Source organism: Rhinoderma darwinii, chromosome 1, assembly GCF_050947455.1.
Source record: "Rhinoderma darwinii isolate aRhiDar2 chromosome 1, aRhiDar2.hap1, whole genome shotgun sequence".
In the NCBI taxonomy this organism is placed as follows: Eukaryota; Metazoa; Chordata; class Amphibia; order Anura; family Rhinodermatidae; genus Rhinoderma; species Rhinoderma darwinii.
In genome coordinates, this window is record NC_134687.1 from 277,357,790 (window position 1) to 277,382,480 (window position 24,691).

Here is a 24,691-nt window from a genome sequence, read left to right on the forward strand (position 1 = left end):
TGCTGTAAGAATATTACCCATAGGACCACCTCCTTTTCCTCCATGGTGACCTCTGAAGATTTTTCCATCAAGAGCTTCATGAATTGCAGCTCTCATCATGTAATCTATCTCCTTAAATATCAATGTAACTTGCAGTACATAGGGCGCACCATACAACCTTTACGCATAAGAGTGAATAAACACAGGTCCAATACCAATAATGATTTTCTCCTACAAAGTGTGTGAAGACACTGCCACAATACATAACTACTCTTTTAACAAACACCTAAAGAGCAAACCCCCACATCAGTCCCCAACAGATCCAATAAACTCTGGCAGAGGAAGAACTGTTGAACTGTCCTGCCTACAACCCAATGGGCTTAATGACATCATAGAATACTCTTTCTAACAACCGCATCAGCATTTTCTACCTTTATCATGTTCAGAATACTATGTCATCTGTCCCACACATTCCAACAGCACCTAATGATGACAACATCGATTGCATTCTATATCAACTGAATGAAAGGCGAGTTTGACCCATCCTGGCCCCTGTAGTTGTAGGTTAGCGTCCTGTCTCCTTGGTTACCTCCACAGGAGTTGAGGATGCACCGATACTGGTTACATCAATTGTATCGCAAACCCACCTAGTGAAACAAGCTTTCCTTCTGTCCCTTTAGCAATTGTAATGAGGATTTTAGCATCTGGTCTCCTTGGTCACCCCCACAGGAGCCGACTGAGCGTACGGTTATCATGAGCATTCACTTATGGTTGATATCTTTGTGGATTGATCTAGACTTAAAGAGGCTCTGTCACCAGATTCTCAAATCCCTATCTCCTATTGCATGTGATCGGCGCTGCAATGTAGATAACAGTAACGTTGTTTTTTTTAAAAAAAACTTTTATTTTTGGCCAAGTTATGAGCTATTTTATATATATGCAAATGAGGTTTGAAATGGACAACTGGGCGTTTTTTTTTTCGTTATGTCCAACTGGGCGTGTATTGTGTTTTACTAACTGGGCGTGTATTGTGTTTTTAACTGGGCGTGTTTACGTGTATGACGCTGACCAATCAGTGACCAGTCAGCATCATACACTCATCTCCATTGATTTACACAGCAGCGATGTGCAGCCACATAAACAGAGATTAACGTTAATCAAGTGTCCTGATAATGAATACACATGATCATCCAGCCTGGACGTCATGTGTATTCAGAATCCTGACACTTCTGACTCTTTTCTTTGAGATTTCTAGCAAGGGAAACGAAATCTCGCGAGATTAAGGAGGTAAACGAGATTTCGTTTCCCTTGCTGGAAATCTCACAGAAAAGATTCAGAAGTGTCAGGATTATGAATACACATGACGTCCAGGCTGGATGATCATGTGTATTCATTATCAGGACACTTGATTAACGTTAATCTCTGTTTATGTGGCTGCACATCGCTGCTGTGTAAATCAATGGAGATTAGTGTATGATGCTGACTGGTCACTGATTGGTCAGCGTCATACACGTAAACACGCCCAGTTAAAAACACAATACACGCCCAGTTGGACATAACGAAAAAAAAGCGCCCAATTGTCCATTTCAAACCTCATTTGCATATATATAAAATAGCTCATAACTTGGCCAAAAATGAACGTTTAAAAAAAAACAAAAAACGTTACTGTTATCTACATTGCTGCGCCGATCACATGCAATAGGAGATAGGGATTTGAGAATCTGGTGACAGAGCCTCTTTAAGGCCCTTTTACACAGGACAATGATCGGCAAACAAGCGTTTTGGTAAACACGTCAACGATCAGCCGATGAACGAGCAAACGTATTGTTTATGCAGCAGAAAATATTATCGTTGTCGGCAGCACAACTCCCTGTGCAAACATGGTGATGTCCTGCCGACATGATGGTAATGCATGGGGACGAGCGATCGTAGTAACGATCGTTTGTCCCCATACATTACTAATCATATCTCCTAAGGAACAAATGAGCGCCGATCAGCAAGCTGTCTCATTGATCGGCGCTTGTTGTCACAGCCAAAATTAGCCAGTGTAAAAGGACCCTTACACTCTCCCTTCTTTTGTCTGTGCTCCAACCGTCTTTTGTCTATTTGCCAAACACCTTGTACCCATTACAATAATCTTGTCTTCTGATATAACCAGTATGTAGTATATAATGTCAATTACTATCATTAACACTTTTCTGCATATTTGTTTATCAAGTTTTTCTCTTCTTATAGAGTTATGCAGATGCTCTATATTCTGTGACATAGTAGTTTCAATGTCTGGAGGTTTCGGCCACAACAGGCTCTATTCCATTGCAACACATTACAAATCAGTAGTGATAAAGTCCCTATTGTATGAGTTTTCATCCATCGTTTATATGATTTTATATAACATTTCCCATTTTACATATATAAATTTATTAGTACTTTTAATGTATTTTTTGCATCACATGTGATTTCCTTTATAGACTTATTCCCTTGATTTATTGTTTTTTGTTAACCCCTTAAGGACATAGCCTGTTTTGGCCTAATGGACCAGGCCATTTTTTTTCAAATCTGACCTGTGATAATAACCTTGGAATGCTTTTATTTTTTTCAAGCGATTCTGAGATTGTTTTCTCATGACACATTGAACTTTAAGTTGGTGGTAAAATTTGGTCGATACATTCAGTGTATATTTGTGAAAAATACCAGAATTTTGAGAAAATTTGCCAAAATTAGCATTTATCTAAATTTAAATATATCCACTTGTAAAACAGATAGTAATACCACACAAAATAGTTACTAGTTAACATTTCCCATACGTCTACTTTATGTTGGCATTGTTTTTTGAACATTCTTTTATTTTTCCAGGACGTTACAAGGCTTAGATCTTTAGCAGCAATTTCTCACATCAGAAAAGTTCAAAAGGTTATTTTTTTAGGGTCCAGTTCAGTTCTCAAGTGGCTTTGAGGGCCTTATATATTAGAAAGCCCATATAAAACACCCCATTTTAGAAACTGCACACCTCAAAGTATTCGGAACAGCATCTAGAAAGTTTGGCAATTTGGCAAACTACACCCCTGAAGGAATTTATCAAGGGGTATAGTGAGCATTTTAACCTCACAGGTTTTTTTGCTGAATTTAGTGGAATTAGGATGTAAAAAAAATGAAAATCTAAATTTTTTCCAATAAAATGTAGAAATCTTCAATATTCACAAGGCATAAAGGAGAAAAACCACCCCAACATTTGAAAATCAATTTCTCCCGATTACGGCAATACCCCATATGTGGTAATAAACTGTTATTTTGACCCACGGCAGGGCCCAGAAGGGAAGGAGCACCATTTGGCTTTTGGAGCTCAAGTTTTGCTGGAATCCTTTTTTGGGTGCCATGTCGCATTTGCAAAGCCCCTGTGGGACCATAACAATGGAAACCCCCCAAAAAACTCCATTTGGCAAACTACACCCCTCAAGGAAGTTATCAAGGGGTATAGTCAGCATTTTAACCCCACAGTTTTTTTGCTGAATTTAGTGGAATTATGCTGTGAAATTGAAAATTACATTTTTTATGATAAAACGTGGACATTTTTAATTTTTATAAGGAAAAGCGGAGAAAAAGTACCCCAACACTTGCTGTTTGGTCCCACGGCAGGGCTTAGAAGGGAAAGAGCCCCATTTGGCTTTTGGAGCTCACATTTTGCAGGAATGGTTTGCGGCGCCATGTCACATTTGCAAAGCCCCTGCGGGACCAAATTAGTGGGAACCACCCAAAAGTGACCCCATTTGGGAAACTGCATCCCTGAAGGCATTTATCGAGGGGTATAGTGGGCATTTTAACATAACAGGTTTTTTTTTAGTGGAATTATGCTGTGAAATTGAAAATTACATTTTTTCTGATAAAACGTGGAAATTTTTAATTTTTACAAGGAAAAGAGGAGAAAAAGTACCCCAACATTTGAAAAGCAATTTCTCCCGATTACAACAATACCCCACATGTAGTAATAAACTGTTGTTTGGACACACAGCAGGGCTCAGAAGGGAAGAAGCACCATCTGGCTTTCGGAGCTCAAGGTTTGCTGGAATGGTTTTCAGGTGTCATTTCGCATTTGCAAAGCCCCTGAGGGACCAAAACAGTGGAAACTTCCCAAAAGTAACCTCATTTTGGAAACTAAAGCCCTCAAGGAATTTATCAAGGGGTATAGTGAGAATTTAGACCCCACATGTTTTTTGTGTAATTTAGTGGAATTAGGCCGTGAAAATGAATATCAAAATTTTTTCCGCTAAAATTCTGACATTTTTCATATTTCTACCAGGGTAAAAGGAGAAAAAGCAATCTCTCCCGAGTACGGCAATACCCCATATGTGGTAATAAACTGCTGTTTGGATACACGGCAGGGCTCAGAAAGGCAGGAGCACTACTTGGCATGCAGATTTTGTTGGAATGGTTTTTCTGTGCCATGTCACATTTGCAAAACCCCTGCCGGACCAAACTCCCCCAAAAGTGACCCCATTTTGGAAACTACACCCCTGAAGGAATTTATCATGGGGTATAGTGAGCATTTTGATCCCACAGGGTTTTTGCTGAATTTAGTGGAATTATGCTGTGAAATTGAAAATGTCATTTTTTTATGACAAAACGTGGACATTTTCAATTTTTACAAGGAATAAAGGAGAAAAAGCACCCCAACATTTGAAAAGCAATTTCTTCCAATTACGGTAATACCCCATATGGGGTCATAAACTGCTGTTTGGACACACGACAGGGCTTAGAAAGGCAGGGGCGCTATTTGGCATGCAGTTTTTGCTGGCTTGGTTTTTGCGTGCCATCTTGCATTTGCAAAACCCTGAGGTACCAGAGTACACTGGAAACTCCCAAGAAGTGACCCCATTTTAGAAACTAGACCCCTCAAGGCATTTATTATTTGCCTGGACATATGACAGAGCACAGAAGTGAAAAGCACCATACACACCATGGTCTATTTTGGTGATTTTGACAGCATTGGCCCACAATTGCAGGGCTCTGAGGTCAAATAGTAAAGCAAACCCCAAGTAGTGACCACTATTTTGGAAACCACACCCCTTAAGGCATTACAAGGGGTGTAGTGAGCATTTTGACACCACAGGTGTTTTTTTCAATAGAAATTAATGCGCAGCGGATGGTGCAAAGTGAAAATTGCAATTTTCCACTGATATGCCATTTTAGTGCACTATATGTTGTGCCCAGTTTGTGCCACCGAAGACAAATACCTCATAAAATGTTAAGCGGGTTCTCCCGGGTATGGCGATGCCATATATGTGGACAGAAAACTGCTGTTTGGGCACGCTGTAGGGTTCAGAAGGGAGAGAGCGCCATTTGGCTTTTGGAACGCAGATTTTGCTTGCTAGTTGGGGTTTACTGGTATTTCAGTTTATAATGTGGGGGCATATGTAAGCTGTGCGGAGAACATCAGGGCATAATAAGAGGGTATAATAATGTGGTAAATAAATAATAATTCATAGATGTGTGGCCAGTGTCGCACTGATAAATGGTGCCCAATCTTATCCGCTTTTGGAACGCTCTGCACATTTTGTGTATTCATATTCTGAGATCCAGAACTTTTTTCTTTTTTCTCCACCGGAGCTGTGTGAGTTCTTATTTGTTGCTAGACAATCTGTAGTTCTCATTGGTGCCATTTTGGGGTACATGCAATTTTTTGATTTTTATTCCATTTTTTGGCAAGCAAGGTGACCAAAAACCAGCAATTCTGACTATGTTTTTAATTCTTTTTTTTTTTTAGTGTTCACCATGGGCTATAAATGACAACTTTACTTTATTCTGCGGGTCAATAGGATGATGATGATACCAAATGTATATATTTTTTATACGTTATGCAGCATTTGCACAATAAAATGCCTTTTTTTTTTTTTCAAAATTTTTTTTGTCACCTTATTCTGAGAGCCATAACTTTTTTTTTTTTAAGCCAAAAAAGCAGTGTAAGGGCTTGTCTTTTGCGGGACCAGCTGTAGGTTTTATTGGTACTATTTTGGCGACTTTTTGATCACTTTTTATTCCATGTTTTGGGAGGGGTGGTGATAAAAAAATAGCGATTTTGGCATTGATTTTTTATTTATTTTTTGCGGTGTTCACGGGCAACAAAAATAACATTATAGTTTTATAGTTTGGGTCGTTACGGACGCAGCGATACCAATTATGTGTAATTTTTTTAACGTTTTCATTTTTTCCCTCGAATAAAAGTCTTATTATAGGAAAAAAGAGTGTTTGTTTTTATTAACTTGAAACTTTTATTTTTACACTTTTATTCAACTTTTTTTTTGTCCCACTAGGGAACTTGAGTGCCTGCACCTCAGATCTTTACTCTAATGCATTGCACTACCCACATAGTGCAATGCCTATCGCTACAAACCAATAAGATCGCTTTTGATCGCGGCATCTAAGGGGTGAATGGCAGGGATCGGAGCTAGCTCCATTCCCTGCCATTCAGATATAATATACAGCTGACACCTGCTGCTGATGTTGCAGGCTCAGCTCCTGAGCCTGCCCCATCTTTCTTTTTCAGCCGGAAAACTTTTAGGCCCCGCCTCTGGACGGGACCTAGCAGGCTTCCGTATTTGGCAGACAGGATGCCGTTTTTGGGCCTCCGGTCTGCCAGAGCAGTCATCGAAACGATTGCATTGCGTGGTTCCGATCTGCTAGGAAACACTATAGATGCAGCGCTCGCTTTTGAGTGCTGCATCTAAGGGGTTAATCGGCCGGATCGGAGATTAGCACTGGTCCTGGCCATGCAGCAGGTTGTCAGTTGTAATATACACCTGACACCCGCTGGCGATGGTGCGGGCTCAACTTCTGAGCCCGCATCAGCAACATAACGTACCAGTACGATGTGTTGTGTTAAGTTCTTAACGACAACAACGTACTAGTATGTCGTTAAGGGGTTTTAAAGATATTGCCTTCCCCTTTTTACCGTGTCATTGGTCTTTTGTTTATGCCTATCACTTTTACCCCCTGACCTGTAATGGCGTCATTATCTCTTAATATTGCCATTTTATTTTAATGTATGACTTAGATTTTGGATGTGTTAACGGACTAATGAAGACGCCGGGTCGTCATCGAAACACATAGCTATATTAAGTAGTGCCAACAAAATATTCCTTATCAAATACAAACTATATCCTTATTGGTGTTGTAATGATACTGACAGAATACCAGTCCAGCAAAAGGCGCACCCACAACCAGAAGAGGCGCAAGGAGACAGACTAGGCAAGTGGTGGCTAACTCACCCTGCGATGTCCCTGCAGACTGGGGCCCCCATAGAACCCACTGTCTGGAACCTGTTAACAGACCCTGAGAGCTCCTGCAGGTGAAAGGAAAACTCGCTTTTGCCTGGCAGCTGCTGGTAGGTGGAGCGGACAGGTGGAGTGGACAGGTGCAGTAGTCAGACAAGCAGAGGTAATAACAAAGAGGTAATGTAGTACAATGCAGTGAAACACAAGATAAGTCAGGCAGTCCGAGGTTTAAACACTATAAAGGAAAAGAGGTACAAAATTGCAATACAAGAGAATGGTCATCGCAGTCGGGGTCAGACAACAAGGTAACAGCAAACAGATCTCACAGTAGCCAAAGAACAAATGAGCCACAGGAAGTTAATCTCTGGGAAAGAGGTCTAGAACCAGGGGTGTAATATATGAGGCTTAATTGGATGATTGAGAGGTGACAGCTGAGCAAACCACTCAAGATTTTAACCCTCGCCTACCTGTCAGACCGGCTCTGAGAACAGGGAAATTGACAGGTGTTCAATCCCGGTATTTTCACATACTGTCCGGTTGGGAGAAACTGCAGATGTCACCTATACGTTATATGCCTGCACCAGAGTTGTGTTTGTGTTTGCACAGCATCTCTAGGTGACCATTATACCTCATATTTCTAACCGCTATTCTATTATCAAAGGTCATCTGCACCAAGAGGTGCCGTGTCTTTTTTCGAATTTTAGAATTCTGACATTCCAAAACACAAATCAACTTTTTCAGCCATACTTTATTTCATGTACTTTGAGTCATTGTCTTGTTGCATCAGACAATGTCTCTTCAGCTCCTGCAAAACTTTTTGTTACACGTTTGAATTCATTGCTCCCTAAATGATTGCAAGGCGTCCAGACCCTGAGACATCAAAGCAGCCCCAAACCATGATGGGCCCTCCACCATGCTTCGAAATTGGAATCAGGTTTTGGTGTTGGAGTGCAGTGTTATTTTTCCTCCAATGTTAGCATTGTGCATTTGTGTTAAAAATTTTCATTTTGTCTCATACGTCCATATAAAATTTTTCTGAGAAGCATTGTGGAACATCCAGGTGGTCTGGGGCAAACTTGAGACGGGCCACAGTGTTTCGTTTGGACAGCAGCGGCTTCCTTTATGGTTTTCTTCCATGAACACCAATATTGTTCAGTGTTTTTCTAATAGTCGATATATGGACAGAGTTTTTTTGCAGTTTGTAGAGTCTTTCTGTCTTGCTGTTACCTTTGGGTTTTTATGTCAACTCTTTCAGGATTGCCCATTGGACTCTTGGAGTGATCTTAACAGGCCACTCCTGTATATTACAACCGTAAAAGCTAACCGTTAAATCAGCATTTCAATGTTGTTTTTTTATTATTATTTTTAATAAAGTAACTTTTTTGGAACAGAGAATTGCCAGTGGTATATCTCAATCTTTCAAAATTCCTTTAGAGATAACTTGCTATCAAGCAGGGAGATATTAGTTCTTGGAATTTGCTCCCAAAGTGTACACGTGTATCATGCAGATGATTAACACAGGGTCCAAAAGGAGAAGAAATGAAAACACAAATGTTTCTAATTACGTCAATCTATGTGTTGGCAGGCAGTTACAGTGGATTGCTACACAACTTTGTGAAAAACAATGGAGGAAATATGTTAAAATGTATTTTTGATATAAATTTGTGTAAATACATTTGGAACACACATAAACAGATCTATACACTTTGTAATTCCTAGATCTATGCACATATAACTGTGCTGTGGAGGTCATCTTTTTTTAAGACCGTAAAAGTGCAACCTTAAAAGGGTGAAATCATAATTTTGATTCATGTATAGTGACACAATAGAGCAATCCGTTTACTAAATAGTAGACGCAATCTGATAATAAAACAAAACATAGAGCATGAAGATAGGTCATCAGGGGCATAACTGTAGGTAGTGCAGGTAATGTGGTCACACCTGGGCGCTGTAGCTTTAGGGAGTCCAAATGGTCCCCTTGCCCCTATGAGGAATTCAGTACTATTAATAACATGTGACTGTTAGGGATCTGCCAGGTACTTCATCTAGCTATACTCCTGGGATTAATCAATCCACACCTGAGGCCAGACCTGTTCGACTGACACCCTCTCCCACCAACCAGGGTGGCAGGCTCAGGAGTGGGAGAGCCTATCGCGGCCTGGTCTCTCGGAGTTAGCTCCGCCCCCTGCCCTTTATTACCTGCCCTGTGCTCTCCCTCAGTGCTTGTAATTCTTTTGGATTCCTGGCCCCACTGCTGCTTGCTCCAGCCTGCTTCTGCCGTGCTTCTGCCCTGCTGCAGTTCTGCTTTACCTGCTTTGCTTGCCCTGGCTTGCTTCTGTCTCCGTGCCCGCTCGGGTGTACTCACTTCGTCCTGGTCCTGACTGTTCGTTCGCCGCCCCGTTTCCTCGTGGCGTTCCGTGGCTACTGCCCCTTCCCTTGCGTGTTCCCTGTTTGTCTTCCTGTGCACTTAGCCAGCGTAGGGACCGCCGCCCAGTTGTACCTCGTCGCCTAGGGCGGGTCGTTGCAAGTAGGCAGGGACAGGGCGGTGGGTAGATTAGGGCTCACTTTCCCTTCACCTCCTTCCTGCCATTACATAATTACAAGCCCTTACCTAGTCTACCATTTCTCCTACGCTGACGCTATCATGGACCCCCTTGAGACCCTGACCCAGCAGATGCAGGGCCTCTCCCTACAGGTCCAGGCCCTGGCCCAAAGGGTCAATCAGGGTGACGCTGCTTTAGTAGTACCCCTCACCTCACCTCTAGAACCCGACCTCAAGTTACCTGACCGGTTTTCAGGGGACCGTAAGACGTTTCTCTCCTTCCGGGAGAGTTGCAGACTGTATTTCCACCTAAAGCCCCACTCCTCAGGTTCCGAGAACCAGCGGGTGGGTATCATCATATCCCGACTCCAGGAAGGGCCCCAAGAGTGGGCCTTCTCCTTGGCTCCTGACGCCCCTGAACTTTCCTCTGTTGATCGTTTTTTCTCTGCCCTCGGACTCATTTACGACGAGACTGACAGGACTGCTTTAGCCGAGAGTCAGCTGGTGACCTTACGTCAGGGTAGGAGACCGGTTGAGGAATACTGTTCTGATTTTAGGAAGTGGTGCGTAGCTTCTCAGTGGAACGATCCGGCCCTAAGGTGCCAGTTTAGGTTAGGATTATCTGACGCCCTGAAGGATCTGCTGGTTAGCTACCCCTCGCCTGACTCCCTTGACCAGGTTATGGCCCTAGCAGTACGACTTGACCGACGTCTCAGGGAACGTCAGCTAGAACGCTTCAGTGTGCTCCCCTCTGACTTTTCTGCGATTCCCCCCGAGGTCCCGTCTCCTCGCCCCTCCACGGAGGACTCGGAGGTACCTATGCAACTCGGGGCCTCCATGTCCCCTCGACAACGTAGGGAGTTTCGCAGAATGAATGGTCTCTGCTTCTACTGTGGGGACGACAAGCATCTACTGAACACCTGTCCCAGGCGCAAGAATAAGAAGCCGGAAAACTTCCGCGCCTAAGTGATCATCGGGGAGGTCACTTGGGCGCACAGGTATTTCCCGCTAATGTGAAACGCAATAAAATTTTGCTTCCCTTTCAGGTCTCGTTTGCTGGCCGGTCTGCCACGGGCAGTGCTTTCGTGGATTCTGGCTCATCTGCTAATATCATGTCTGTGGATTTTGCTATGTCTCTAAAGATGCCTTGTATTGATTTACCTTATCCTATCCCTGTAGTAGGAATCGACTCAACCCCCCTTGCTAATGGTTATTTTACTCAGCATACTCCTGTTTTTGAACTCCTGGTTGGCTCCATGCATTTGGAGCAGTGCTCTGTACTGGTGATGCAGGGATTATCGTCTGATCTGGTTTTAGGCCTTCCCTGGTTGCAGTTGCATAATCCCACATTTGATTGGAATACTGGGGATCTCACCAAATGGGGTAATGAATGTCTTATGTCATGTCTTTCTGTTAACTCTATTTCTCCCCGGGAGGAGGTAAACACGCTTCCTGAGTTTGTTCAGGACTTCGCCGATGTGTTTTCTAAGGAGGCCTCCGAGGTGTTGCCCCCCCATAGAGATTACGATTGCGCTATCGATTTGGTGCCTGGTGCCAAGCTTCCTAAGGGTAGGATATTTAATCTTTCATGTCCTGAACGTGAAGCGATGAGGGTGTATATCCAAGAATGCCTGGCCAAGGGTTTCATTCGCCCCTCGACTTCTCCTGTATGTGCTGGCTTCTTCTTCGTGGGGAAGAAGGATGGTGGTCTTAGGCCGTGCATTGATTATCGTAACCTGAATAAGGTCACCGTAAGGAACCAGTACCCACTTCCTTTGATTCCGGATCTTTTTAATCAGGTTCAGGGAGCCCAATGGTTTTCTAAGTTCGATCTACGGGGGGCATATAACCTTATCCGCATCAAAGAGGGGGATGAGTGGAAAACTGCGTTCAACACACCCGAGGGTCATTTCGAATACCTGGTCATGCCCTTTGGGTTGTGTAATGCCCCTGCTGTCTTCCAGAATTTTATTAATGAAATCCTGAGAGAGTACCTGGGTAATTTTCTTGTTGTGTACCTTGATGACATACTGGTGTTTTCCAAGGACTGGTCCTCCCACGTGGAGCATGTCAGGAAGGTGCTCCAGGTCCTTCGGGAGAATAATCTGTTTGCTAAGACTGAAAAATGTGTCTTTGGGGTACAGGAGATACCATTTTTAGGGCAAATCCTCACTCCTCATGAATTCCGCATGGACCCTGCCAAGGTTCAAGCTGTGGCGGAATGGGTCCAACCTGCCTCCCTTAAGGCGTTACAGTGTTTTTTAGGGTTCGCCAACTATTACAGGAGATTTATTGCCAACTTCTCGGTCGTCGCTAAGCCTCTTACGGACCTTACCCGCAAGGGTGCCGATGTCCTCCATTGGCCCCCTGAGGCCGTCCAGGCCTTTGAGACTCTCAAGAAGTGCTTTATCTCGGCCCCCGTGCTGATTCAGCCCAACCAAGAGGAGCCATTTATTGTGGAGGTTGACGCTTCCGAGGTGGGAGTGGGGGCCGTCTTGTCCCAGGGTACCAGCTCCCTCACCCATCTCCGCCCCTGTGCTTACTTCTCTAGGAAGTTTTCGCCCACGGAGAGTAACTATGATATTGGCAACCGCGAACTTCTAGCCATTAAATGGGCTTTTGAGGAGTGGCGGCACTTCCTGGAGGGGGCCAGACACCAGGTAACGGTCCTTACGGATCACAAGAATCTGGTTTTCCTAGAATCGGCCCGGAGGCTTAATCCTAGACAAGCTCGGTGGGCACTATTCTTTACCAGATTTAATTTCTTGGTTACCTATAGGGCTGGGTCCAAGAATATTAAGGCTGACGCTCTGTCACGTAGTTTCATGGCCAATCCTCCTTCCGAGAAGGATCCTGCTTGTATTTTACCCCCTGGTATAATTGTCTCTGCCACGGATTCTGATTTAGCTTCTGATATCGCGGCTGATCAGGGTGCAGCTCCCGGGAACGTCCCTGGGGACAAACTGTTTGTTCCCCTGCAATACCGGCTGAGGGTACTCAGGGAAAACCATGACTCCGCTCTATCTGGTCATCCTGGCATCTTGGGCACCAAACACCTCATTACCAGAAACTATTGGTGGCCTGGGTTGCCTAAAGATGTTAGGGCTTACGTCGCCGCTTGTGAGGTTTGCGCTAGGTCCAAAACCCCTAGGTCCCGACCTGCGGGCCTACTACGTTCCTTGCCCATTCCCCAGAGACCTTGGACCCATATCTCCATGGATTTTATCACCGATTTGCCTCCATCTCAGGGCAAGTCGGTGGTGTGGGTGGTAGTCGACCGCTTCAGCAAGATGTGCCACTTTGTGCCCCTTAAGAAGCTACCTAACGCCAAGACGTTAGCTTCTTTGTTTGTGAAACACATCCTGCGTCTCCATGGGGCCCCAGTCAATATCGTTTCTGACAGAGGGGTACAATTTGTTTCCTTATTTTGGAGAGCTTTTTGTAAAAAGTTGGAGATTGATCTGTCCTTCTCCTCCGCCTTCCATCCCGAAACTAATGGCCAAACGGAAAGGACCAACCAATCCCTGGAACAATATTTAAGGTGTTTCATCTCTGACTGTCAATTCGATTGGGTCTCATTCCTTCCCCTTGCTGAATTTTCCCTGAATAACCGGGTCAGTAACTCGTCAGGGGTCTCCCCGTTTTTCTGTAATTTCGGGTTTAACCCAAGGTTCTCCTCCGTCTCCCCTGGTTGTTCCAATAATCCTGAGGTAGAGGAGGTTCATCGGGAACTGTGCACTGTCTGGGCCCAGGTTCAGAAGAACCTAGAGGCGTCCCAGAGCGCACAAAAGATTCAGGCGGATAGTAGACGTTCTGCTAACCCCCGGTTTGTCGTCGGGGATTTGGTCTGGTTGTCGTCCAGGAACTTGCGCCTTAAGGTCCCGTACAGGAAGTTTGCTCCCCGATTTATTGGACCTTATAAGATCATTGAAGTCCTCAACCCTGTATCCTTCCGTCTGGAGCTCCCCCCATCCTTTCGCATACATGACGTCTTCCACGCCTCCCTCCTTAAACGCTGCTCCCCGTCCTGGTCCCCCTCGAGGATACCTCCTGTTCCTGTTCTCACCCCTGAGGGGGTGGAATTCGAGGTGGCCAAGATTATGGACAGTAGGATGGTCCAGGGCTCCCTCCAGTACCTGGTCCATTGGAGAGGATACGGGCCGGAGGAGAGGACTTGGGTACCTGCCCGTGATGTTCACGCTGGGGTATTGATCAGGAGGTTCCACCTCCTCTTCCCCACTAAACCGGGTCCCCTTAGTAAGGGTCCGGTGGCCCCTCATAAAAGGGGGAGTACTGTTAGGGATCTGCCAGGTACTTCATCTAGCTATACTCCTGGGATTAATCAATCCACACCTGAGGCCAGACCTGTTCGACTGACACCCTCTCCCACCAACCAGGGTGGCAGGCTCAGGAGTGGGAGAGCCTATCGCGGCCTGGTCTCTCGGAGTTAGCTCCGCCCCCTTCCCTTTATTACCTGCCCTGTGCTCTCCCTCAGTGCTTGTAATTCTTTTGGATTCCTGGCCCCACTGCTGCTTGCTCCAGCCTGCTTCTGCCGTGCTTCTGCCCTGCTGCAGTTCTGCTTTACCTGCTTTGCTTGCCCTGGCTTGCTGCTGTCTCCGTGCCCGCTCGGGTGTACTCACTTCGTCCTGGTCCTGACTGTTCGTTCGCCGCCCCGTTTCCTCGTGGCGTTCCGTGGCTACTGCCCCTTCCCTTGCGTGTTCCCTGTTTGTCTTCCTGTGCACTTAGCCAGCGTAGGGACCGCCGCCCAGTTGTACCTCGTCGCCTAGGGCGGGTCGTTGCAAGTAGGCAGGGACAGGGCGGTGGGTAGATTAGGGCTCACTTTCCCTTCACCTCCTTCCTGCCATTACAGTGACAGGAGGGGTATCCTGTTACAAATGTTGCATTAAGGCACAAGATTTCAAGTTACGCCTCTGTAGGTCACCAATAATACTGTATATCCCCCAAAAAAACTTTAACTAATTCAAAGAAAAATATTTTATATTGTTTACAACCACTCATATTAGAATTTCTGATGGATACATGCCTATATACATGAATTTATAACATGCCTCCCTCCAAAGCCAGGATGAGGGTAGGTAGAGTAGGCAACTGCCAAGGCACTATTGCGGACACAATTTATGGATTAAAAAGAACCCAATGCCCTTACTTTAAATGGATCTCTACAACCAGTTGGATGCTGTGTTCAAGTGGCTGATAAGAAGGTACTTTTTGGAGATTCACATAAGTTCAATTAAATAAATGATCATCTGACCTTCAGACAATGCTAACAGGGGGGGGGGGGGGGTTGCATGCTAAAGACCCTTGGGCAGCAAGAGAGCTTGTCTCGCCCTTGGCTCCCTCAGAATTTTTGTTGTGATCTATACAAATAACTATGAGTTTCAATAGTTAATTCCACACTGAAAGGGGCTGTCTGGTTTGCATTGGACAACTTTTTGTTAGAAAGGTCTAAACAAAAATGAGTTGATTGCAGGGACGCTCACTGTCCGGACGCTTGCAATATTTTATTATATTGTTATTGTTGGGGAAGCAGTTGGCGTCTCCCTGTGGAAGTATTACCTGGCACCCACTAATATCAATGGTCAGACAATGTAACGGATGGATGTGCCAGGTTGCTTCAACTCTTTGTAGAGGCATTTTGCCCTTGCTGATAGAAGGACACCTTAAATGCGGATACCCTCATCCCATATTATCTAAGTAAAGAAATAGGATGTAAAACCCGACATCCCCTGTAAGATTTATCATGAAATGATTCACTATTTACAAAAAGAACCTGCTTCTAAGAACAAATATAGAGTAAAAGAACCACAGCATACAATTTGATTATGTATAGAACACAGTCGATACAATTTTTCAGGCAAGAAATCTTTTGTACATCAATTTGAATTTATATAGCTAATGCTGCTGAGCTAGACCCATATACCTCTCAATCACAGACAACCATAATTAGAAAACCAAATACAATAAGCCTAGTTTAAAAAAAAGTGCCAGTCTACCTTTGCTGATATTTTCTGCCAAACTGTTAAAATTTGGGTAGTTGGAACTACCATAGCTTCAGCTGTCAGTATATTACATACTGGCACTTTAACTGACCCTTCAAAAGCTGAAACAACAAATGACTAAAAACATACCTGTGTCTTGATCTCCATGTCCCTCAGAGACTTATTCACTAGAAGTCTATTCTTATCTTCTAACCAATTTCTTGAATGTGTCCAGAGTGTATATTTTTCTATGTCTGAACGGTTCATGTGCCCAATCTGTGCCAATGTTGTAGCCTACTCCAAAACAATTTCCTTATTCTGTTTGTTCACTTCCCTCCCCCAAGTGTATTTCACCAGGCTGAAATAGAGTAACAAAGTGTTTGTGAAACATGGGGTCAAAGTCCCCCTAGATGATTTTACTTTGACCTTTAACATATATTACTGTACTAACATATGCTAATATATGATATTATTACAAGAACTGGAGCCAGACATACCTTATAGGACTTTTGTGGGTGAAAAAATATGATAAAAGAACTATATATATATATATATATATATATATATATATATATATATACACTACCGTTCAAAAGTTTAGGGTCACTTGGAAATTTCCTTATTTTTGAAAGAAAAGCACAGTTTTTTTCAATGAAGATAACATTAAATTAATCAGAAATACACTCTATACATTGTTAATGTACTAAATGACTATTCTAGCTGCAAACGTCTGTTTTTTAATGCAATATCTACATAGGTGTATAGAGGCCCATTTCCAGCAACCATCACTCCAGTGTTCTAATGGTACATTGTGTTTGCTAACTGTGTTAGAAGGCTAATGGATGATTAGAAAACCCTTGAAAACCCTTGTGCAATTATGTTAGCACCGCTGTAAACAGTTTTGCTGTTTAGAGGAACTATAAAACTGACCTTCCTTTGAGCTAGTTGAGAATCTGGAGCATTACATTTGTGGGTTCGATTAAACTCTCAAAATGGCTAAAAAAAGAGAGCTTTCATGTGAAACTCGACAGTCTATTCTTGTTCTTAGAAATAAAGGCTATTCCATGCGAGAAATTGCCAAGAAACTGAAGATTTCCTACAACGGTGTGTACTATTCCCTTCAGAGGACAGCACAAACAGGCTCTAACCAGAGTAGAAAGAGAAGTGGGAGGCCCCGCTGCACAACTGAGCAACAAGACAAGTACATTAGAGTCTCTAGTTTGAGAAATAGACGCCTCACAGGTCCTCAACTGGCAGCTTCATTAAATAGTACCCGCAAAACGCCAGTGTCAACGTCTACAGTGAAGAGGCAACTCCGGGATGATGGCCTTCAGGGCAGAGTGGCAAAGAAAAAGCCATATCTGAGACTGGCTAATAAAAGGAAAAGATTAATATGGGCAAAAGCACACAGACATTGGACAGAGGAAGATTGGAAAAAAGTGTTATGGACAGACGAATCGAAGTTTGAGGTGTTTGGATCACACAGAAGAACATTTGTGAGACGCAGAACAACTGAAAAGATGCTGGAAGAGTGCCTGACGCCATCTGTCAAGCATGGTGGAGGTAATGTGATGGTCTGGGGTTGCTTTGGTGCTGGTAAAGTGGGAGATTTGTACAAGGTAAAAGGGATTTTGGATAAGGAAGGCTATCACTCCATTTTGCAACGCCATGCCATACCCTGTGGACAGCGCTTGATTGGAGCCAATTACATCCTACAACAGAACAATGACCCAAAGCACACCTCCAAATTATGCAAGAACTATTTAGGGAAGAAGCAGGCAGCTGGTATTCTATCTGTAATGGAGTGGCAAGCACAGTCACCAGATCTCAACCCCATAGAGCTGTTGTGGGAGCAGCTTGACCGTATGGTACGCAAGAAGTGCCCATCAAGCCAATTCAACTTGAGGGAGGGCCTTCTGGAAGCATGGGGTGAAAATTCTCCAGATTACCTCAGCAAATTAACAGCTAGAATGCCAAAGGTTTGCAATGCTGTAATTGCAGCAAATGGAGCATTCTTTGACGAAAGCAAAGTTTGAAGGAGAAAATTATTATTTCAAATAAAAATCATTATTTCTAACCTTGTCAATGTCTTGACTATATTTTCTAGCCATTTTGCAACTCATTTGATAAATATAAGTGTGAGTTTTCATGGAAAACACAAAATAGTCTTGGTGACCCCAAACTTTTGAACGGTAGTGTATATATATATATATATATATATATATATATACATATATTATTGTTGTTGTCTTTTTATGTCAGCAGAATCAGACATACATTTGTTTTGGATTCGAGTCAAACATGTGAATTCATGGAAAGTGTAAATAGTAAAACCTTGTGCAATTTGCGGATCGCCGCAGGTCCTACTTTTGAAACCCCTGGCAATCTGCAGATTTTCACAGAGAGAGCTGTGACTAGCTATACATTTCTCCTGTAATGGTTGCTGCTGGGGAAGTGTATTCTTTCTTTCAAAGGAATGGCTGACCAAGGGATAGCTTGCTAGGCAGTGCAGATGGACAGGTGTTGTCTCATTGAGACAACCCTTTTAAATAAAATGTCAAGAAAGGATATCAGTTGAACAGGATGGCTTGTTTTTTTCCAAATACTTTATTTAAAGTTCTTCCAATAAAATAACATACAAAACAGGAAAAAAAATGTACAGTTTACAGTCCTCAACGTACACTCCAGATAAAATGCAGCGTTACAGAATATTTACAAAGTGAAAAAAGTAACAAGCACTATATCTCTGCTCAGAGAGACGAGAAATCAAGACATGCAATGAGCATTTCCGCATAACGTCACCCTGGGACAAAGTCCAGCAGAAAAACATCCTCCTCCAAGCTCCAACTAGTATTAACTTGGACCATCTCTCGGTCGCAATTCAAGCTTCCCTAGAGTGCCTCTAATATTTTCCCTGGCATACCATTGAGTATATTGAAAAGTGGACATTGATCTAAATATCTCTGGCTCAGTCCAAAGATGTACAATAAAAGATTTCCATTTATGAAAAAAACTTTTAGTATGTTTTTCTTTGTGTCTCTCTATGTCTAACGTTTCTAGACCTAGAATTTTGTGAAGTTGTGTAGTGAGTTCAGGAATGGTTGGTATTGCTGGAGATAACCACAGTAGGAATATACTTCTCAATGCCACTCAGAGTATAGTATGAAAAGGACAGGTGAGCTTGTTCCATCTGTTCACATGTTGTGTGACTGTGTGGTTGTGTCTGTCGCTGTGGTGCTGCACTTGTGGGGGATGTGGCTCAGAGCCAAGGAGGCTTGGTGCGGCCTGGCAGCATGGGTGCTCTTGGGCCCTTGGGTTGCTCCCTCTGCAGGAGTGGTGTTGCAGTGGCAGCGACCGCCATGCGGTGCTGCAACCAGTAGAGTAGGGACTCACTTTTTGAGAGGTCGCCATGAAGTGGCAAGTGGGCTTATACAGTTTGATCAAAATGTTTACATGGAACCTCGTTCATGTTTAGAAATTTTTGCCTAGCAGCTATAGATCAATGTATTATTAGTGGATGTGCGGTCCATGTCTAGTCTCATACCGATAATAGTATAGTATGAAGAAGATGTGGAATTCGCCTACCTCTAGTCTCAACCCCCCTAAATCAGCAACATCAATATAATAAAAAAATAAAATAGATGGATCCCTAGCTAAAGTAAAATCCCATATGGACGAAATATACCCCACTACTGCTGTCTAATATACTGTTTTTCTTGGACATAGCCAAACCCCATGACAAAGGTCCGATTGCAGATCCCGGCATTTGGGGCATGCCGTGATCTTATCAGGTCGTGTTGCAGAAACAGGAAACTTAAACCAATAAATTGCCCTATGTATGAACTTGAAGTGAGTCTTTCTCCATTTCTCATTAAGGACACATTTCCTAACCTTATCCCACCCCTCCAATATATTTTCCCTCATATCTGAATACATCAAAAGTCGTTTCCAAGATTTAAAGCGGTTCTTGGATTGGACAGATAGGAGACGATCTTGAAAAGATCTGTAAAGTGTAGACATGGTGTGCCTGTAGGTTTGGTTTCCTATCAGATTATCAAATACGTTAGTGATTGTTTCCTGTTCGGGTCTATATAAACGCAAGCTGCAGAACGAGCGTAACTGCAAATATTGGAGGAAAATGCTGCTGTGAGATATCAAAGCGAGAGTATATTTCATGGAAGGAACACCAGTGCATGTCCTTAGCATTCATTAGCTGTAAAGGAGTATTGATCCCTTTATTCGCCCATTCCTGTAAAAATTTATTCTGTGTCCCTGTTTTGATAACAGAAAGGGAAGTTTAAACCGTTTACGTATTTCCTTTCAGGAAACAATGGTATCTCTCAATATTACTGATTGCTTTACCACCCTGGGGAGCGTGGTGTATCTGGTATGAAGCAAGGGCTTTAAATTAAAGGAGGAGACCAACTTCCCTTCCAAAGAGGAAAAAAAATTATTCCACCATCTGTCTTACACAACATAAGTTTTTGAAGAGCTATCCGTAGTCTTCTCCCAGCCCAAGTAAATCGAACAAAGGCAGAATTTAAGGAGGATATATCTTTATGCTTTAGTAAAATATGAATAATTAGAAGAGGGTGTAACAAACGCGGAAAGGCAATAGTTTTAATTAAATGGCAACGGCCCATTACTGACAATGGGAGGTGCTGCCACTTCTTCAAATCTGCATATATTTAGGAGAAAAGCGAAGGATAATTCAAGTTGTATATACTATCAGAAGTTTTGCACATCGTAACCCTTTAAATAAGTTTAGTGAGATGGGATAGGTCGGAGCGATCTTCCTAGGGACGTCCAAAAAGACTGGGGGCAGGGCTTTCCTAATTCTAATATCTCACTTTTTGTGATATTAATACGATAAGCTGAGAAGATACCAAAATATTCAATAAGGCGGAATACTCGTTTTATATCCTCCTGAGGGTTTCCCATGAAAAGAATTACGTCATCAGCAAATAACACTAGTTTAAGTTCACTCATACCCACCTGTATTCCCCGATATAGTGTGGAAGCCTCTAAATATCTCACTCTGGGTTCTAATGCTATATTAAACAACAGGGGTGACACAGGGCATCCCTGCCGCATGCCTTCGGTCAATTGAAATAAGTCTGAGAGAAAGCCTTGAGTGTGAATCCAAGCCATAGGGTGATCATAGATGCCCATCAAGAACATACGGAAGTTACCCACTCCTCCCAACTTATCCAGAACCATACCCAGCCAATCCCACTTGACATGATCAAACGCTTTGCATCTACCGCTAGAACAACAGGGCTTTCCCCTCCTATCCAGCGCCAATAAGACTTTAAGAATATTAGTCACTGCTGCCCTCCCTTTAACAAAACCCACCTGACACTAACCAATAAGGTTTGGGAGCAATAAAGCCAGTCTATATGCCAAAATATTCAACAGCAGCTTCATATCCACATCTATCAAGGAAATTGGCCTATATGAACTGGATTCATGTGGATTTTTGAGCTAAACACAAAAAATGGTTATAAACCATACCTAATAGAAATCCCAAAATATGCAATCCATATATAGCACGGTGCCGTTTCGGAGAGCAATAATTCAAAAAGAAAAAAACAAAAAATATTTTCCAAAACATACCAGGCACTCTTTGGGATAAGAATAAAATATTCTTATCCCAAAGAGTGCCTGGTATGTTTTGGAAAATATTTTAGTTTTTTTCTTTTTGAATCATGTGGATTTTTGCCTGCTTTCGGTAACAGCTTAATATATACAATCTTAGATACCTGTGTGGAGGACGCTGTTGACATAAGCTACCAAAGACAGGGAAACCGGATCTGTCAGGGCTGTATAGAATTCTCCCGTGTAACGATCCGTTCCTGGGGATTTGCCATTATGTAAGCCTTTAATTGTGGAATAAAGTTCCTCCTCTGTAATGTCACCATTTAACAGCACCCTTTGGTCCTCCGATAAAGTAGGGAGGGATAGCTTATCCCAAAAAGCTTGCCCCGTATCTTGTACAACCGGATCCCCATTATACAGACCATGAAAATATTATTACAGATTTAGGATCAGAGACTACTTTCCCCTGGGGGTCCCCTGAGTGCTAGAATGTGAAAGGCGAGATATCTCCCTTTAGCCAGTTGTGCTAGGAGTCATATTTCCATTGCGAAAAAGCTCTTCCTCATATCTATCTCGGAAATTTTTTTCCCATCTGTCCAACCACAGATCAAATGGATTTTTTGCTGCAACCCAATTGTTTGTATTAACCATAGTTTGCTGACCTAAATATATCATGTATGCTGTTCTCAACTGCTCACTAGACTTTTTGTACTTCAGGGCCACCTTCCGCTTAATGGTTGAGGTGTAAGCACTGATCCTACCTCTCAGGACTGCTTTACCTGTTGCCCAAAAAAAGCGTAGGGTTATCCTTATGTTTCTTATTATCTGATTCATATTCCAACCACCAACCCTGCAAAAGTTCCCTAAAAGCATCATCTTTTGTCAGAAAGGCCGGATATCTCCAAATGATGTCCGATCCCCTTCGAGTCTAATCTGTCCTGGAAATCAAAACCGGGGTATGCTCAGACAGCACCACATCCATGATCTCAGCCTTTGTCACCCTATGAGATGTAATCTATTTGGGACCATCATGAGTATGTGAAAAGTAAGTATATTCCCTATCATCAAGGTGCCTAATTCTCCATGCATCTTGCAGTCCAGTGGACTCAAGTACCTGAGGAAGGATCCTATCACGCTTTCTGGGTGTAATGGTCTGACCTTTCCTGTCTTCTTCAGGACTAAGACTGTATTCAAATCACCACCCAACACCTTGAATGGCATGTCATCAGATTGCAGAAGCATCTCTAGATGTCCAAAAAAGAAGCATTATGTCCATTTGGACCATATGCATTGTATATCCTCCATTTTTTCCCTCCATGTTCAACAAGTGCATGTACTCATCAACCCATAAACACCCTGGACTATAAAATTAACTCTGCCCTCTCCCTCCTTGCCTGAGCGTTGTTGTTTCTACCCATGTTCGTTGCTGCAAATGATCCCTTAGTTGTATACTGTATCCTGTGTTCCCGTATCCTGTATACAGTAATTGTGTTGTTCCTGAGCGAAGTCTAGTTTGGAGTTGAGTTAATTCTCTGTGCCACGTGTCATCTGCCACGGCACGTGTCATCTACCATCCCAAGTGTCATGAGTGCTGTCACGGCTGTGGGGCATGTGGACCCACTAGGCCGCTCTGCCATAGCGGAGTATCAGCTGGCCAAACAAATGTCAATAACATTCTCTAGAAATGTTGTTAGGTTAGAGAACTACGGGCCCTCTCGTTCCACGATGGGGTTCACCCATATCAGGGCTTTGCCAGCGGGAAGAGAAATAATAAATGCAACCATGGCCTCCTCAGAGGGGAAGAGATGAGCACGTAGCTTAAACTGGATCATACATTGATTGATGAATCCTCTACAGGCCTTAGGATCCCCTTCATAGCGAGGCAGTAGAGGCAGGGAAATCATAGAACCAGGGCAGGCAGGAGGGGTAGCAGGTAGTGCAGCAGCAAAATTTATGATGGATTTCACCGCCTGTAGTAGTTGATCCTGACGTGCCCGGAGATCACACATGTCCGTTGCATCATCTGCACCGGCGTGTTAGGTTGACCAGTGGGATCCATGGCCTGAGCCTATTGACTTCCAACTTGTATGATTTGGCATTGTAGGAAACTCCAGTTTGTTTCGATACAGCGCCTTCAGTTGCCACAGCTTTAAAGGGGTTGTCCGAGATGTAATGACTTTGTTTTAATGCTTGTAATTTATAAATGTAAATACATTTGTAATATACTTACATTTTCCAAAGTGGCCCCGTTTCCAGATCCTGCCGTGGGGAACTTGACGGGTGACGTCACTCTCTGCTCTGGCTCTGGCCGCTTTGTTGATCTTGAATTATTTTCCGGGTATACGACACATCACTTGTGACGTGGTGTATATTGGCTTATTCTGTTGTAATGCGCGGCCCTCGCTGTTATCTCGAGAACAGAAGGGACCGCGAGAACAGCAGTGACAGCGCAAGCAACGTTACAGGCTGTGAGGCAGAACAAGCCGATATACACCACGTCACAAGTGACGTGTCGTATGCCCGGCAAAGAATTCAAGATCAACAAAGTGGCCAGAGCCAGTGCAGAGAGTGACGTCACCCGTCAAGTTCCCCACGGCAGGATCTGGAAACGGGGCCACTTTGGAAAACGTAAGTATATTACAAATGTATTTACATTTATAAATTGCAAGGATTAACACAAAGTCATTAAATCTCGGACAACCCCTTTAAGTACAGACAAGAAGCGGAGATAAAACTGGATAGGTGATTTTACAAACACTTGGCTTGGCAGACAGTAGACGTAGCAGACACGTGGCGTAGCAAAAACTTGGCACAGATGACACGTAGCGTGAAAGATGACACTTGGCACAGAATGCACTTGACTGCAACTCTAGACTTAGCTCAGGAACAAACAAAGTTACTGGATATGGGATACAGGAAGCAGATTACGGGAACAATGGGAACAGGATACAACTAAGGGACCATTTGCTATACGAACATGGTTAGACAACACCAATGCTCAGGCAAGGGGTGGAAGGGCAGGGGCATTTTTATAGTCCAGGTTGATCTGCGGATTGGTTAGGGAACTTTTTAGGAGAGGCTGCAGGGCAGTATGGCCGCGTGTGCTGGCGTCTCTGGGGAGGGAGACACCGGCATAAGCTCAGAGGTTTGCGGTCGCGACCGACAGGAGGTGAGAAAAGGCAGCGATCTGTGACCGTGGCCGTTACAAGTGCCAAGTATCTACTACTCCTCGTGTCTGCTACGCCGAGTATCTGCCATATCATATATCCAGGTACTAGAGACTGTTATTGACTTAAATTTGGCCAGCT

At 43.4% G+C, this 24,691-nt stretch overlaps 1 protein-coding gene across 2 annotated transcripts in view; it reads right to left on the reverse strand.

Annotated features, from left to right (window-relative positions):
• Positions 1-16,116, reverse strand: part of CREB3L3 (cAMP responsive element binding protein 3 like 3) — a 73,748-nt gene extending 57,632 nt beyond the window's left edge. Inside the window, exon 1 of one of the 2 annotated variants that reach the window (XM_075864313.1) lies at positions 15,936-16,116. In XM_075864313.1, coding sequence (XP_075720428.1) covers positions 15,936-16,052 — 117 coding nt within the window. In that variant the 5' untranslated portion in view covers positions 16,053-16,116. The remainder of the gene's footprint in view (positions 1-15,935) is intronic. The other variant, XM_075864321.1, reaches the window with a different exon arrangement.
• Between the last annotated feature and the right edge of the window lie 8,575 nt (positions 16,117-24,691).